This window comes from Tiliqua scincoides, chromosome 8, assembly GCF_035046505.1.
Source record: "Tiliqua scincoides isolate rTilSci1 chromosome 8, rTilSci1.hap2, whole genome shotgun sequence".
NCBI classification, from domain to species: domain Eukaryota; kingdom Metazoa; phylum Chordata; class Lepidosauria; order Squamata; family Scincidae; genus Tiliqua; species Tiliqua scincoides.
The window spans coordinates 48878616-48895634 of record NC_089828.1 but is presented as its reverse complement, the minus strand read 5'-3'; the positions used below and the strand labels follow the sequence as shown (position 1 = coordinate 48895634).

Here is a 17019-nt window from a genome sequence, read left to right as displayed (position 1 = left end):
CTCCCATCCCCATACACCCCCACCATCTTCTGCATGGTACAGCCGTACAAACTATGAAGCAATCCTTCCTCTTCTTTGGTTTTGTGCTCTTGTCTTAAGGCAGCATTTTGAAAGTACTATTGTTCATAACACCAAGCAATAAAAGTTCAGGCTACCTCCTTTACACAGAATCTCTCTTCACTGTTTTTCCACTCACACAAAGTGTTTTGGAAGTTTTTGTTTATTGGGTCGTAATGATGGCTGTTCATTTTCCTGGTCATCAACAGCGTTTAATGGAAGGTCAAGTTCCAATCTAAAAGGCTTTCTGGCATACCCAATAACTACTCCTGTGCTGCCTAAAAGGTAATGGATGGGGAAGAGGGTGAGGAAGAGGCTGGCAAGTAACAGCAAGAGGGTGATTACTTCTCTTTTCTGCACCCTAGGCTCAAATTTCCTCACCAACTTGATTCCCCAGGTGGGAGAAACACAGCAAGGAACATAAGAAGAAATTGTCCACTTGCTTCTTCAGGTTTTTGTTACTTTAGACTCTTTCCTTCCTTTAGGCTCGTCTAGGAAGTATGAAAGAGAGAGGATTGGCAGCTAAGGGACCAGATGGCACCTCTCAGGGAGACAGAGTCAGCTCATGGACCGCCAGTTGCTGACCCTTAAATCTTTTAGCTTTAATTTGCTTTCTAGTCTGAATGTCTGCCAAAAATCATGTATACAGCAGAGGGAAGGAGGCGCAGAAGACAAAAGGTCAGCATCTGAAAGCAAGGTCTTTATCTGCATGCACATTTCAAAACCAACATTCTCCAAGGACATGCCTTTTATTTTGTTCCATTTATCTTACATCTCTGCCAAGCGGTTGAACTGCTGAACACACACATTAAGAATGCCATTGCCTTAATATGCTTCCCCCAGCCCCAATAATCAAGGGAATCATTAACAGAAACCGACGCTGTAGGAATGCTTCGCTTCCAATTACAAGAAGATTTTTAAAACTACTATTCAGTTGTCAGCAAAAAGCTGCGGAGAACCTGGACTCTGAGAGTTTAAATTTGGAAAATGGATTTGGTTCAGTTCTAGCCAGAGTAGGATCCCTTTTAAGAACACCAGGGAATCTGGCATCTGGTAAAGTTGGCTGCTGCCAACAGGAAGTTGTCTTACATGAAGACATCAATACTCCTCACCTCTTCCTCACCCCCCCCCCATCCATTATCTTTTAGGCAGCACAGGAGTAGTTGCTGGGTATACAAGAAAGCCTTTTGGAGTGACCTTCCATTAAAAACTGTTGATGACCAAGAAAATGAACAGCCATCATTACGGCCCAATAGCTCAATATTGTCTATAGTGATTTGGTAGCTGCTCTCTGGGGTTACAGACATCTTAATCCTATCTGGGTATGCCAGGGATTGAACCTGGAACTTTCTACATTTAAGCAGGTGCTCAGCCACCAATGAAATGAATGAAAACTCATGTCACAATAAATGCAAACCATGCCATGTATCATAGAATCTGGTAATACGGTGGTCTTCTAAGACCCCATAAGGATTTCCAAGCCGGGGGGAGGCAGGGAGAAAGAAAAGGAAGGTTTCTAGAAGAGAGGTCAATCAAGTCAAGAATTATAGATGATTAGTTACAAGCAGGTGATTGACTGATTACATTTATATAGATGTACATACTGTCCAAGTAAAAAAATTGGTACTTTTTGAGGCTGAAGATTTATCTTACAGTATAATAATCAGGAATACTTCTCATTGTTAAAAAATAAATGGAAAAGGAAAATATAAATGATGGCAATTACAGAAGTGCACCAGAACTCAGACAGCCTCAAAAACAAAGGGTAGTCTGAACTCTCAGCAAAACTGATGAAAAACTTACTCTGACCAATAAAATTAGCCTCTGCTAGTTAATCAACCAAACCTCAACAACGTATTCTCACCTTAAATTAACAATACTGCTTGAGTCCTCAGATCTGTTTCTCCAAGCTGAAGTGATAAATCTGAAACATTTTTAAGACCTTACAGAGGTAGGTATGAACTACCAGCAGAAGCACTACCAGCAGAAGCTCCCCACTGCTTTCCAGCTGCTGCCCTTCTCTTCTTGTACCTGCACAACTCCACTGGAAGACAACAGATTCCAAAAACTGCAACAAAGAATCTCATGCCTTGCAGCTCTAAATAAGCAAATCAAGTCTAACAGTCTAGCTTATTCTGTACACAAAATTTGTGATTCCTGCATTCTTTATGTCTTACAAAATGGCTTACAAGGACCAGATGTGATGAAGAAGCACATCCCCTTCCCCTGCCCTTCCCGCAATTGCTCATGCATATATCCCCACATGCACATCTTGAAGCTGAACATGATTTAATTAAAGAGAGAGCGAGAAAGAATAAAGCTAATCATATTTCCATGTTGATGAAAGCATTAACTGCTATCTCCAAAAGAGTGCAATTAAAAACAATCCTCTCTTAGGGGGTCTTGGATGCTATATTTCAGTTTACAATGAGTTTGTTAAGAGACACTTGAGAGCTATGATGTTCATGTTGATATGAGCTGGTTTACTATGCATTTTTCCCCTAACACTGTGGATAATTAACCCCAGTTCCAATCACTCTTTTGCCTTCTCAAACGCCTGTAACTTAGGTGAACAGTAGATTCTAGAATGCTCCCTCAGCATTCCAAAGGATGCTTTAATGCAGAGAACATGCTGTAAGTATTTGAAAAAAAAAGGTGCTGCCTCTTGGTGCCAATTTCTGTGACCACAGTGGGCCATCCTTTTTTCCAGCTGGTGCAATCGTGGTACTTGGCCCTGAGAGACAGCAGCTCCTGGGTTCACATAAGATAGTGTTTCTCATCATTTGTCCCCCGCTATACCACTTTCACAGTCCACCTATTGGAAGTTCCACCAGAAGTAACTAGTGATTATGTCATCGCCAGTTACTTCCAGATTGGGAGGCCAGACGCAACACGACAAACACTGGTAATAGACTCAGGTGAACAGGAGGGTTTTTGAGCAGCTGAAAAGTACACTGCCCACTGAGCCTCCTACTGCTGCATTGCATTGCTGGTCTAGCTGCCAGCTGGTGGGGCTCTGGGGGTCCTGCATGTACCACCAGATACCACCTCAAGTACCACTGGTGGTACTCACACCACTGTTTGAGAAATGCTGACACAAGACATTATTGGTATGTAAGAGTCTTCAGAGAGAATCACTGGTGAGGCAAAATGAACCACTGTCATTGTTGCTGATGGCACCAGAAAACAAAAGTTAAAGTGCAGACAGAAAACTATCCTTCAACTTTCGGTCTAAACACTTACCTAAGGCAGGTACCAAAGACGAATGACCCTGGCCAATTCTTGTTGTCATTTGATTGGTTAAAACTACCTGGAAGAAAGGTGGAGTGAACAGAGGGAGGTAAGAATCCGAATCAGATACAGGACACTCACATGTAAAGGAGAGGGGCTGGTTCCATGTTAAGTACAAATACTTTTTCCAAGAGGAAGGAGAATTCTTTTCTGCATTTCTGACTTAGTGTTAAAATTCTAAACTATGTGACAAAATGTTCCCAATGTAGGCATACTTTATTGATGGATATGGTATTACTATACCTGAGAGACCAGGGCATTAGCAAAAATATTCCTTAAAAAACGTGTTAAATGTGTGGGAAGACTAAACAGGAGTACAACCTATGTAAATTAGTAATGATGTGCTTGTGTGGGTGGGTTGGCAGGAAAGGAAAAAGCACAGTCAGTTTATATGCTAAGGGGGTGGATAGTGAGGCTTTAGAAGGGCTCTTTTATATGTCAGATGAGGGGAAAAATGATCTCTATTTCACATGAGAACAGGAGCAATGAGTTTACAGTGAGATAAGAGATTTTCATGAAGAAGATTTACAGACATCTGTCAGGGAAGCCTTAGGGCATTCGGCTGGACTGGGTCCTTCACAACCCTATCATTCTGTTTACCAGAAACCTATCAACCAGCAAAAATGCTTATGCAAAAGCTAGCAATTGCAAATAACTGTATGTTTCCCTTCCCAACCTACTTCCATCACACAAGAAATAAAACCCACTGCAATGAACTGTGTGGGCCTTCACTGCATTCAGCAGCCAGAACTGTGAATGTCACAACTGCGTTACAAGACAGAACACACATTTGCTTGGCTTTCTTTCCTAGCGCTGTCTGAGTAAAAACATACGAAGGGAGGTTATTTTTAGCAGTAGAGAAATAAAAAAGAAATCCCAGTGTGCACACAGAATTGCAGCTTGGGAGGAGCCAAGTTACCTGGAAACGGGGTAGAGACAAATACCATTCCAGAACTTGCTTAAGCATCATTCCTGAACAATCCTTTTCTATGTGGCAGGGCTGGAAAAAGTCCACCTATAAATAGCTGTAGCTCGAGTATGCCCCCCACTGGTGTGAAGTCGATCACATCTGTGACACCTATTAAGGAGAGGTCCTAGGGTGCATCAACAAAGGATCTGCAGGCAGGAGGCTAAGGATTTCTCCACAAATGCATCCGCCAGCAAAATGGCTTCTCTTTTGACAAGTTGTTTGTCCTTTTGTGGAGGCCAGAGGTTAAGTTTCAGTACAGGACTAGCTGAAGGCAGGAAATTCTTACCCCATTTTGAAATGTGGGTGTTTGTAGAAGGGGGAAGAAAAAACTCTTGCTGTGCTCATGTTTGGAGATCAGCCAATGAGGCTCTGAGTGCCCTCACCATCTAGGATCTGGATTCTGGAGCCTTCTGAGTGATAGTGCCTCAGTTGTGGAATCTCTTTGCTCAGAGATGTTGGTCTGCCACACTTCTTGCTAAGTTTTACAGAGGAGGTTAAAGCCATTTTGCTTCAGATTGCCTTAAATCTCTGGACAGCTGACGTTCATTAGTACTTAGTGAATCCCCTCCCCCCCTTTGGCTTTTGTAGTCATGCTGAAGCAATAACCTTTTTTGAATCTCCCCATACTTGTAAAGGAACTGGATAGTTAAAAGATGCCTATTACCTCTTGTAACATATATGGGGAGAGGGGTTAGACTGCAGTTGCGGAAAGGACACCTCTACCTGGAATAACCTGTTTCTAGAGCCTGCTTGCCTCTCCTTGGTGCTTGTTGCCACTGCTAAAGGGAAACTTGGGGAACAATATGGAACACTATCCTTGGAACAGTTAAGATCCTAGGGAGACCAGGATATCACCTGGGACAAGATGGAGGCTATTAAAGTTGGGGGACATAGTAGCCAAGACTGTGGTTGACAGCAGCTGGAGTCATTTGATCTTGCTGGGTTTAGAACGTGCTACCGAGGATGATTTAGCATTTTGTGCCAGTTTTATAGGTGCTCCTGGTTTTGCTTTTGTTTCTACGTCTTTTATTTAGGTTTATTAATATGAACCATTAGAGGATAGTTTAATTTCTGTAAAATGTTGGCCTTAGATGCTTTGCTTGATTTATTGAATCGTTGGTGCTTGTTTGTTTAAGATGTGCTGTTCTGAATTATTAATGATCTGCTTTGAATTTTGATACTGATGCTGTTGTGTTATTGTTGTTTTCATGATGCCTATGCAATTTGACATTGTTATGGGTTGCTCAGAGTACAAGTCTGTTTGTGGAAGAGTGGCATATATTAAATCAATTTGCTTTTAAATGAAGGAGACAAAACTTGAATCTAGAAAATACATGGTTTTAATTTGTGCCTCAGGATGTTTTTATGGAGTTTTGCTTTTTAAATTATTTTATGGTTTTCTGTTTAATTATGCACCGTGAACCATTCAGAACCTTTGGAAGAGAACAGAAACTGAATACAATAAAATAAATGTATATTAAAGACCAGCCATTCACAGGAGGAATTTCAGCTTCTGTCTTCAGTATTTTTAGTAAGGATGTTAAAATCAATAATAAACTGGTAAAAGCAGGATAAGTATATAGCTATGTATGTAAAAGTTCTCCTTCAGCAGAAAGAGCCTCCCTTTTAAATGATCTGTGGAACAATAGTCACTATGCCTGACTGCATGGGACAATTACATGGGCCAAAGATTGCCAGAGATCTACCTGAAGGTGGTAGTGGAGAGTATGGAGGTCAACTCCTCCCCTACATCTGCCAGCAAAATGTGTGCCCCCTTCAAACAATTGCTTCACCATCCCCATTCTCCCCTAAGAATTGGGAAATTTCAGACTGATGAGGCATATCTGTAATTGCAGCAAAAGGTCATGTAGGTTACACTGTTTTTTACAATGAAAGTTTTCTCAGAAAACTGTTTTATGCCCTGTTCAAGATCATGCATTTTGTATAATTTTCAGAAGGTGTATATTTTGTATATTTTGTAAAATTTTGTATAATTTTCAGAAGGTGGTATGTTGAAATCCTAGGATTCTAAATTATGAATCTAATATCACCCTCTAAAAATCACACAAAACACTTCAAAAAAGCATGTTCCTGTATCTTTTTTATTCTGCTTTTCTGGGCAGCAACTTAACTGCACTTTGACCCATGCTCTGTAATTTGTATATTGCAAAGCTACACCTTGACTTGACTGAACCACATATTGTGTTTCCCCCACTTATTTCAATCCCTAAACTCACAGCTAATGTATGATGGTTTGCAAGACTGATCAGCTGTTGGGCCAGGCCGTTCAAGAGCCGTGTTCGCAGTGAGAGATCCTCAAAGTTGTGACGAAAAGGAAAGGCCACTCCATCAATTACAACTAATCGAACCTAATGGTAAGATATAAAAGGGAGAGATGTCATTTTCCACAATGAACGTAAAGAAAAGCATACAATATTTTTTACAATATAAAGATTGTTTCTTCACTGTTGTTGTAAGGTCACTTCACAAATTACATTTTTAGGCCTTAATATGCTTTGAGTTTATATCTAAAAATATGAAATCTAAATTCAGCACACATCCACATCACAAATTACTGCAGATACTCGCCTATAAGTCGACCCCACAGATAAGTCGAGGGCAGGTTTTGAGCCAATAATCATGGAATTTTCTATGACCCTCGGATAAGTTGGGGGTTAAACTTAGGTGGGGTGTCTGACTATAGTTTTGTCTGATTTTATCCGAGGTCAGATCCTGAAAAATAACCTACCACTAATTGTTACCTAAGAACTGTAGTCTCTAATTTATTAAAAACATAGTAAAAGATCATAAGATACATTTTTATTCTTTTTTACATTCTGGTCTTCACCACCTTTTTGTAAACACTATCAGAGTAAGTGCACTGTAAACTACATACCAGTAAAACAGTGGTTCCCAACCTGGTATTCATGTACTCCCAGGGACACTCAATAGGACCTTTAGGGGTACTTGAATGCCTTGCAAGGACCAGCAAGGCAGGAAGGGAGGTAGCTAGTTGGCTGTGAAAGCCTCACCAATAGCTAGTTTTTGGTCATCAATTCATGTATGAACCAGTGATTGAAAACCAGCACAGTAAAAAAGCTGAAACATAATATGGAAAGTGATCAATCACCCAGAATTTCTCAGCACACTTCTGGTGCAAAACAGTGCAAAGGCATAATATTCTGTTCTTCAAACAGATAAAAAGAGAAAACAATAAGTCTGGGCTTTCATATAGAGGAGATGAGGGCTTGTATTATTAATTACAAACATTTTGCTAATAGGAAGGGTACAATTTATGGAAATGGGCTGCCAAGGGATATGCAAGTGAAAACAGGTTAGGAACTACTGCAGGAGATCCATGAATCAAATCCACCTTTAAGCCCAAAGCTCTACATACAACATACAACCCATAACACATAACTGAGTGTGTGCAATTCAGTTCATAGCAGAGAGATGAGCTGCATATAGTTGCAACCCTTTTTACTCAGAAGTAGACCCACTGCTTTCCATGGGTGTTATTCTTAAGTAATGGTGCACTGAACTGTAGCCTGGGAAGGAGGATCCCATCCTGGTGTTTCAAAAAACAGCATTTGCAAAGCAGAACCAGGCTGCAGCAGAAGGAAGGAGAATAAAGGGTTAACTTTGGCTGGAATGTTCCAGGAAAATTACTATAGCAACTAAAGAGGTGCCTGCCTGAGCTGAGCTGAGCAACAAACTTTTCAGAGCTGAGAAACCAAACTTTTCAGAGTTGAAAGGCTCTGCCCTCTGACTGACCTGGAGATAAGGCAAAGTGATAATTGGAGCTTGATTACTTGGCAAAAATTTCAGGTACTATACATGAGTATCTACAGCAGGGATGCTCAATAGGTGGATCGCGATCTACCGGTAGATTGCGAGGCAAAATGAGTAGATCGCGGAGTGCTGACCCCCCCCTTCAGGTGCCTCTGGGAGGAAACGCCGGGAGTAAGGCCCATTGTACTCAATGGGGCTTACTCCCAGGTAAGTGTGGCTAGGATTGCAGCCTCACAGCCTAATCCTAGGCATGTCTACTCAGGAGTAAGTCCTGTTATACTCAGTGGGGCTCAAGGTACACCAACATACATTGTACACATAAATGTTATATGTTATGATGGCGCGAACATTGTAAAAAAAACTCTGGTAGATCTCCAGGCCTTGCTGGGTTTCAAAGTAGCTCTCGAGCCAAAAAAAAGTGTGAGCACCCCTGATCTACAGTAATCAGGGAGTCACAATTGCCTGCAGCTCCCCCTTGAGGATACACCCTGTAGTAAATCCAGATTTGCTCTATATGTAATGGCCTCTATCAAGTGGTTTATCTAACAATTCGAGATTCTCCATGCAGAATGTTATCTGACCTGCACATTGTCAACAACTCTCAAACAGACTGAAGTTCTGTATGAAGGAAATACAAATTCTGTGCTAAAAATAGATTATGCAAGGATATGAGTATAGTTTTACTTCTTACAGACAGTCAAGATTTCAAAGAATTTAGAATATTTTGGCAAGCCTGGGGTGAAAGTGACAGAGAGGAAGCAAATGATGGAGGGGAAAAAAACTCAGAAAGTATGTTTTAGGTGGTAAAAAATAGCAGGCAAGGGACAAGGCAAAGCTGCAAAGGTGCAATACCCACACACAGATAGTCATCCAAATCCCACACCAGCACCTCTGCATTTTTGTGGTTCACCAAAATGGTGAGTCTCAGGATGGAAAGACCAGAACCAGATATAAGGATCCTCCATTTGTGCAGCAAATCCACAGGCGCACATAGAACATCAGGCCGTGTACTATGGAGACTTGTTCCTGTCTTCTCCCTCTAGGTATTTGCTTTGCCTAAATGTTTCATTTATAATTAATTAGTTAAGAGGATGTCAACAAGGACGCTTAGGGCTCATTCCTATCACTGTGCTTAATCATGATTTATTTCAATTCCTTCACTGCAGCAAAAACTGATGCAAAAATTTCTTCTCTCATCAAATAAACCTTGGTATGCTTGCCTGCAGTATCTCCACTGCCTGGAAAGTTTCATCTTTTAAGATATGTGCCTGAAACAACCTGCACTTGTGCCATGTAGAATTTAGTGGTTTGTTCAGATCCTCTTTATGAAGGTGGAGCTGGAAGATTCTTTTCGTCATAAGCGCACCAGACTTTAAAAAGAGTATAGACCAACTGAAGTAGGTACAGCAGATGGCAATGAAGATGATCAAGGATTTGGGAAGTAAGTTTTATAAGGAGAAGTTGAAGGAACAGGTTATGTTTAAGCCTGGAGAACAGAAGACTAAGGGGACATGATAACACCCTCCAAATACCAGGAGGACTATCACACAGAAGAAAGTAAAGTTTTATTATCTGATACTTCAGAGAAGTAGACTATATCTAATGGGATTAAGTTACAAGAGGGTAGATTTTGAAGTAACATTTGCAAGAATGTCTTAGCAGTAAGTGCAGTTCAGCAATAGCACCAATTTCCTAGCTGGTCTCTCCTTTGCTAGAGGTCTTCAAGCAGAGGCTCTACAGCAATTGTTTGAGGATACCCTAGCTCAACATTTCTAGCATTGGACAGGACCAGATACTCCACAAGGTCTCCTTCAACTGTATGTTTCTATGTGTGTGACAAACCCTTGCTGAAACCTCAGCAGAGAGTGGATGAGATTCTTTAACAATTAAAATAAAGGCTGGACTTTTGAAAGTCAGAATATTCCCCTTTAACACCCCTACCCCCACCCTCAATATCTATTTGTCTTGATCCCCAGTCTCCATATTTTTCTTTTCCATCCTTGCAAAGAAGAAAAATACAAGATAGGAGAATGTGTGAATCTTATAACAAGTCAAATGATTAGTCCATCTAGGTCAGTGTTGTCTCTACTGAAGGGCAGAGGCGCTCTAGGGTTCCTGACAGATTGAACCTGCATACAAAGCAGCTGTTCTGCTACTGAACTACAACCCCATTATCCCAAAAACCAATGTATCTGAAAACTTTCCACGAAAATAAATACAATGCAAGACAATCGCACTGTATCAAATGTGTTTTAGAAGAATATTTTTAAAACTTTCCATATCCATTTGCCTGCCAGGCAATTCCCATGTGTTAGAGGGTACAAACTCAGGTCATGTAGAGCATGAGCCAGGCCTGCTGAGTCTCACCACTGCCCTACCCGAAAGGAGAACATGACCTATGACACATCCAAACTCCCTTGCAGTTGTACATTACATGGAGAATATTTCACAGTAGCAGGCAAGCAGTTTTTCAGGTAATTATCTGATCTTCTCAGTAATGAGAGGATCATTACATTGGGACGGTCATAGCTCAATAGAAGAACAGATAATTTACATGCAGAAGATCCCAGGTTCAATCCATAGCAAAGTTTTTAAGAAGTAGTGATAGAAATTAATCACAAATACACCCTTCTACGAAAGAAGATTCCTACAGACAGGAGAAAGATAAACACTTCATGACACTTCAGAGACAGCTGAGCACCACTTTTCTCAAGATGCAGAAATGGCATCACTGTTGCTCATAACAGCACATGCTGCAAGCTTAACACATTTAAAGCTCTAAGCTATTTTCCACTGATGCGCAAAGTCAATAACACAAGGACGGCTGTGTCCTTTTATAGCTGTTGCTCTGCCCAGTAATAGAGAATGTTCCAAGCTTATTCACTCTTCAGAGATACAATACAAAACTACACAATGTTACCCATAGAGGACAAAATCGGCCTAACTTGGAACAACTGCACTCCCATGGCTGGCTTGAGAGGGTAGCACTGTAGGGTAGACAGAATCCTGAGGTCAACAGTGGTCCAGTGAAGAGGTCAGAGGAAGCTGAAAAAAACCTTCTGGAATAGCTACTGTTTCTGGGTAATTTGTTCAATGTACATATAACATAAAGACTAAGCCAAACTCCAAGTGCAACAAGAGAGAGCAGTGACAGGCATTTAAACAGCAGACCTCCAGAAATAGCTGGTCTAGGCAACTGTTAGTAGATAAGACCCAGAGAGCATGCAAGACTGAGGACGAAGGGGCGATGTGTACAAAGCTGACTGGCTTGGGCAGCACTGTATCTTGTCCTGACTTGGGCAGCATTGGTCTGCTCTAGTCCTAAAACAATTACACCAGCAGACTTAAGCATATCTAACTGCATGCTGAATAATGACTACAGTCAGAAGTAAAATCTAAATAAACTTGTATTGATAGATGAGAAAATACTATTTAAAAAACAAACAAATCTGACATCAGTCCAAACAGACAAACAATACAACTTGGAGCAGAGGAGCCATTTATGCTACATAACAACAAGCAATTCCTGATGCACAAAGACCCTTTCACACATACAGACCTCCCTTGATCCCCTACCTTTGAGTGCTCAGAGAGGAAGTCTGGGAGGAGGTAGACCTGTGCCAGCAACTCCACATAGTCATGGCAACGGAAGTAATAAATATGAGAAAGAATATTTTCAAGGGAGAAAGTCTCCAGTGCTGTTTGATGATCTGAAGGAAAAGGAGAGACACATCTGTGCTGAATACATTGCCTGCATTATCCCATTATCTTGCCAAGCAGTCCTTTATACTAATCATGCAAAGACTGTGTGATGGGGCTAAGAGCATGGGCCAATAAATCCCAAAACTAAATAGATAAATCCCAAATGGAACCAAGAATTCACTAGGGGATCTTAGGCAGGGGTCCACAAACTTTGCCTGGTAGTCTTGGTGGTCAGCTACCATATCTATTAATAAGTGAGCTCAATTTTCTCACTTCCTGATCCATATCAGCAAAATATGTGTGTCCATTTTGTACTTGCTGCCTGGAGATTTTTTTAAAAAAATAAATTGGGGAAGTGGAAACAGGAACGTGTGTGTCTTTGGCAAGTACTCCCTCCCGGTCTATTCCCCCTCTCCCCCCTCACAGCTATTGCTGTGTCCCAGACACAGTACAAGTCACCGTCTGGTACCATTTTGAAAAAGGCTCACTCTGCTTTTATAACTGCTGGCAGCTTTTCAAAACTATGATATTCTTATTTTGGAGAACCCTGGAAACTTTCTCTGTTGCTTGCCAGAATTAAATTTCTGGTCACCACTAGAGATGGCAATTGCATTCAGATGCAGTAGGAAAACATGGTCTGCTGTTATGAGCATATAACCTTGAGCTCATATGCTCCCTCTTCCGTGTGCATAGAGAGGGGATTAGAAGCAAGCATCCAACTGAAGTTTGTGTCAAACTAGTTTGCTGTTCAAATCCAGCAAAAGATGGTTTGTTCATCCCTTATGCACATAGGAAGCAAAGGAGGGAATGTGCAGGCCTATCTGTGGATCTCTATCTTTAGGCAAGCCACGAACTCTCAGCTTCGTCCCCCGTGCTTGCGGTACAGGGATAATAATAGATAAAGGACTGCCTTTCACTTTCAACACTGAATAAGTGGTATATAAATATTGAGTGACTATTCAGGTAGCCAACCAGTTTATGAGTTGAATTTATGAGATGAATCAGCAGCAACGACTGTTTTGCTATTTCAGAATCTAGTTCAACATTCAGATGCCTATGAAAGTTGGTAAGAGTTCCCTCTCTCCTGCAAAGGTTATGCAGAGGTTGGTTAATTCCTGAGGTCTGTTGTCAGCAACTGGTATGCACAAGTACACTGCCTCTGAAAACAGAGGTTCTATTTGGCTACTGCAATATAGGAACACAAAATGCTACAATCATATGGCAGGGAACTGGAATACAAGAAATTATTATCTAAATGCAGAGCTTTATGTACACCACTATATGTCAGGAAAGTCCCAAATGAGAAATTATGTGCATAATTCAACATCCTAGAATTTCAACTTACTTTCTAAAAACAACAAAGTCAGCTTCTAGGCCTTATGGCTTTGAAAACAGGTTTGAAATGACAAAGGCAAAGCCTGCTGAAATCTCAGAAGCCAGAAGAGCTACTGACTGAGGGCCCAATTCTATCCAACTTTCCAATTCCAATGCAGCCACAATGCAACCCTGAGGTAAGGGAACAAATGTTCCCTAACCTTATGAAGGCCTCCATGACTGCCCTCCCCCACCACAGGATATAGTGTACACCCTGTTGGCACGGCTGCATCAGTGCCAGAAAGTTGGATAGGATTTGGCCCTAAGGCCAGGGATGGGAAAGGGAAAAGGGTCTTTAGAGTCCTGTAGAGCTCCTTGTTCCTCCCTAAGACTAACAGAAGTAAAATGAATTTTGCAACACAGGAGTCACTATAGAATAAATTAGGGCCCAATCCTATCCAACTTTCAAGCACTGGTGCAGATGCAATGCCAACCCAAGGCAAGGAAACAAGCATTTCCTTATCATCTGAAGGTCTCCATAACTACCCTCCCACCACAGGGTGAACTGTGTACCCTCCCACCACAGGATGCACCACAGGATGCACTGGTGTAGCCATTAGCATGGCTAATAGTTTTCCTATATTTTCCTTTGTAGTTTCCCTTTGTTTGCATAATTTACATAGGTCACAGAATTCAGCCTTGCTTGGTGCAGAAGCTAGAATAACTTTGTGCAGAGTCTTTAATCATTTTCTTTATAAAGCACAGGGCAGGACTGACCCGAGGGCTCTTAGTCCCTTAGGTGACACACCAAATGCCCTCCTTACTTGAAGCTATGCCAGCCATTGCCCTTTGAGCCTCCAAGACTCTAGCCCAGTGGTCTCCCAACTAACGCCTGCGTAACACATCTGGCCCACCAACACATTTTGACTGGTTCGCTGAGCCCAGTGGCACTGTAATCATGGGTAGTTCCCCATGACTTCTCCTTCTTCTCCCACCTTGCCCACCACCCTAAACTTTCTGCCTCCTGCTGGACGAAGTGACTGCTGGGCTGAGTTGCTCTCGCTGAGAGTGACAGCAAGCAGTCCCACATCTGCAATTTTTTTTCCTACTGTGAAAATTATTAATGATGTATAAAATGCATATATTTTCTATAATTGGCCCACCACAACCCACTGTAAGAGCAAAACAAAATGATGTGGCCCTGACAGCTAAAAGTTCATGAACTCCTGCTCTAGCCCATTACTCTCCTCTCCTCGCCTCCACATTTCTTCTTTTGTTCCACTTCCCTCTTCTGTTTCAAATTCAGGAAACAGGAAATTTGGAAGTGGGCAGGTGGGTTCCTCCTGCCAATATGGCACCTGAGGTGACTGTCTTAGGGCCCAATCCCATCCAGTTTTCCAGGACTGGTGCAGCCGTACAAATGGGCCGTGCACTGCATCCTGCAGTGGGGGCAACAGTCACATAGGCCTCCTCAAGGTATGGGAACATTTGTTCCCTTACCTCGGGGCTGCATTGTGGCTGCGCCGGAGCTGGAAAGTTGGATAGGATTGGGCCCTTAGTTAGCTACACAGACAACCAGACCTGGCACAGAAGATATACAGAGCTGTCTACACTGCACTATTACAGAGGTTCTGACAGAAAAAACAAGGTAGAAGTTAGATTTTTAGCTGATTACAAATTCAAGAACACAGCTTAATGAACACCAACCTTCCTCTGGGTGCATTTCAGCAATAAGCCGGCAATGTTGGATGCAGGCTGCTGCCATATCTGCCACTCGTTCTACCATAAAGCTCCCCTCTGTATCTAAGAAAACAGCTTCTCCTGCAAGCCCTCCAAAGCATTCCGGAATCTGCACGTCTACTGCCAGTTGCATGCTGAGAAAGAAGACACAAAGAGAGTCACAGGCTGAGAGATAATTAAATATCAATAAATAAAGGTTATTAAAAATCTACTCTAAAATTGTCTCTGGAGAAATCAATTCTTCTGGCGAAAAATAAACCAGACAGGAAACACTATAGAGAGATTTCTACAATGTGGAATGGGCAATCTAGTACTGTATGAAGCACCTTGAGATCACTGCTATGGTCATAAAGAGGGTAAACAAATTCTGTAGTGATTTTTTAAAACAAGACCAGATTTGGCTTTAGTTAGCTATTAAGACATGACATTTTAAGCACTGTTGCATCCTTAATTGGAAGTAAGATCTGTTGAAATTAATGTGATTAACACCCTGATCCTATCTAATTTAGAAGTCCCACTGAGTTCATTGGAGCATCCTGTGATCAGGGGATTGCTTATATTTGCTTATATGATGGCTACAAATCTGTGGTAACCAATAATGAGAAATAGTTACCACTGTGGACAAATGGAGCTCCAACAGGCTTGGGGAATGCATTTTGCTTGCTCACTTCTATACAGTGTGTCCTCTCCATCCATAATACTTAGCATTTAAATAGCACAATATTTATTCACAGATGAGCAATAGTTCAGTGGGTAAAGCACACAAACATGTTTGATACCCAGCACTGACCACTGATTCACTGAGGGATCAGACATTGGTCTTCTTAGTTCTGATACCCAAGATTATTTTAACTGGAGCTGCAGGAAAGCAAATCTAGGATCTTCTGTATGCAAATCATGCACTCTTTGCTTTGAGCTATAACCCTCTTCACCACATGCTTTGCATACATAAAGTCTTAGGTTCAATCCTTTGATAAATGAATCTCAATAGCAAGGCTGGGAAAAGAGAGTTGCCTTGGAGTACTGCTGCCAACTGGGGTAGATTGCACTGAGCTAGACCAACCAATGCTCTCACTGCAGCTCTCACTGCAGGCAGCTTCTTCTATTCACATGCCAAGCATTAAAAGCACTTCACATACATTATCTCAGTAACAGTTAAAGCAGTTTTTGAAAGTTAAACCAGTGTTATAATCCCACACATTAAAACACCATGCCCCCCCCCCAGACTGAGAGGATGGCAATTTGCCTAAGGCCACCCAGGCTAAGGAGAGAGATGAATTGGAGGCTTCCCAGCACACAATATGCTTCACAAAGACAAGAGAGCAGAAAGGTCCAAAATTTATCAGCATGAATATTACTTCCTCCTGCCCTACTTCTTCAGAAGTGATGGTGAACAAGAGTAGGTACAGAAAAACCTTCAAATGAGAGTTGTTTTTACCATAACTGTGTTTTGCCAACACCTGGTGCTCCACAGATTTCTGTTATTTTAGTCAACTGCATGCCCCCTCCCAGGGCATCGTCCAATGCAGAGCAGAAAGTTATTATGAAGCCCTGAGTTTGTTCTTCTTCCAAGAGTTCAAGTGCTGTGTACTTCCTGATCAGTCCTGGTTCCCCAGCAGGACTTGCTCCATTGCTGCGACAATCCCGTTTAATAATTTGCAAAATTTCTAAGGCCTCCTGTTTAGAAACTCCAATTTCTAGAAATCAAACACAAATTTTTTTCTCAAAAAACAGCCTGTTGACCAAACCTTTTTGTAATTTATCATCAAATATCGAGTGAAATCAAGTTAACTAGCTAAAATCAAAATGGATTAACCAGAATTACTAATTGGTGGAACTGAAATCTACTGACTTCCAATGTGATACCGACATCTAGTGGTTCCACAAACCATAATTCAATGCACACACAATGTGAGAATTTATTTCTGTTTTCTTACAAAAAGGCACTTCATTTGGAAACAATCTGTTTCATTATCATACTAAGTTTTTGTTATGGCTTAACCAAGCATAAAAACTTTTCTCCAGGATCTTTACTTATCTTTGTAAGTGCATTTTTCAACATGAAATACCAAGCCTAAACACAATAGCATACCATACCAAAGTTACCCAAACTTATGGGTGGTACCTCATAAGTCTTTTTCCTAATACTGTAT

At 41.4% G+C, this 17019-nt stretch overlaps 1 protein-coding gene across 2 annotated transcripts in view; it reads right to left on the bottom strand.

Annotated features, from left to right (window-relative positions):
* Positions 1 to 17019, bottom strand: part of RAD51C (RAD51 paralog C) — a 32860-nt gene that overhangs the window by 13088 nt on the left and 2753 nt on the right. For both annotated transcript variants that reach the window (XM_066634873.1, XM_066634875.1), the window contains exons 2-6: positions 16305 to 16563; positions 14834 to 15000; positions 11687 to 11820; positions 6556 to 6687; positions 3301 to 3367 (exon numbers count right to left, since the gene is read on the bottom strand). In XM_066634873.1, coding sequence (XP_066490970.1) covers positions 3301 to 3367; positions 6556 to 6687; positions 11687 to 11820; positions 14834 to 15000; positions 16305 to 16563 — 759 coding nt within the window. The remainder of the gene's footprint in view (positions 1 to 3300; positions 3368 to 6555; positions 6688 to 11686; positions 11821 to 14833; positions 15001 to 16304; positions 16564 to 17019) is intronic.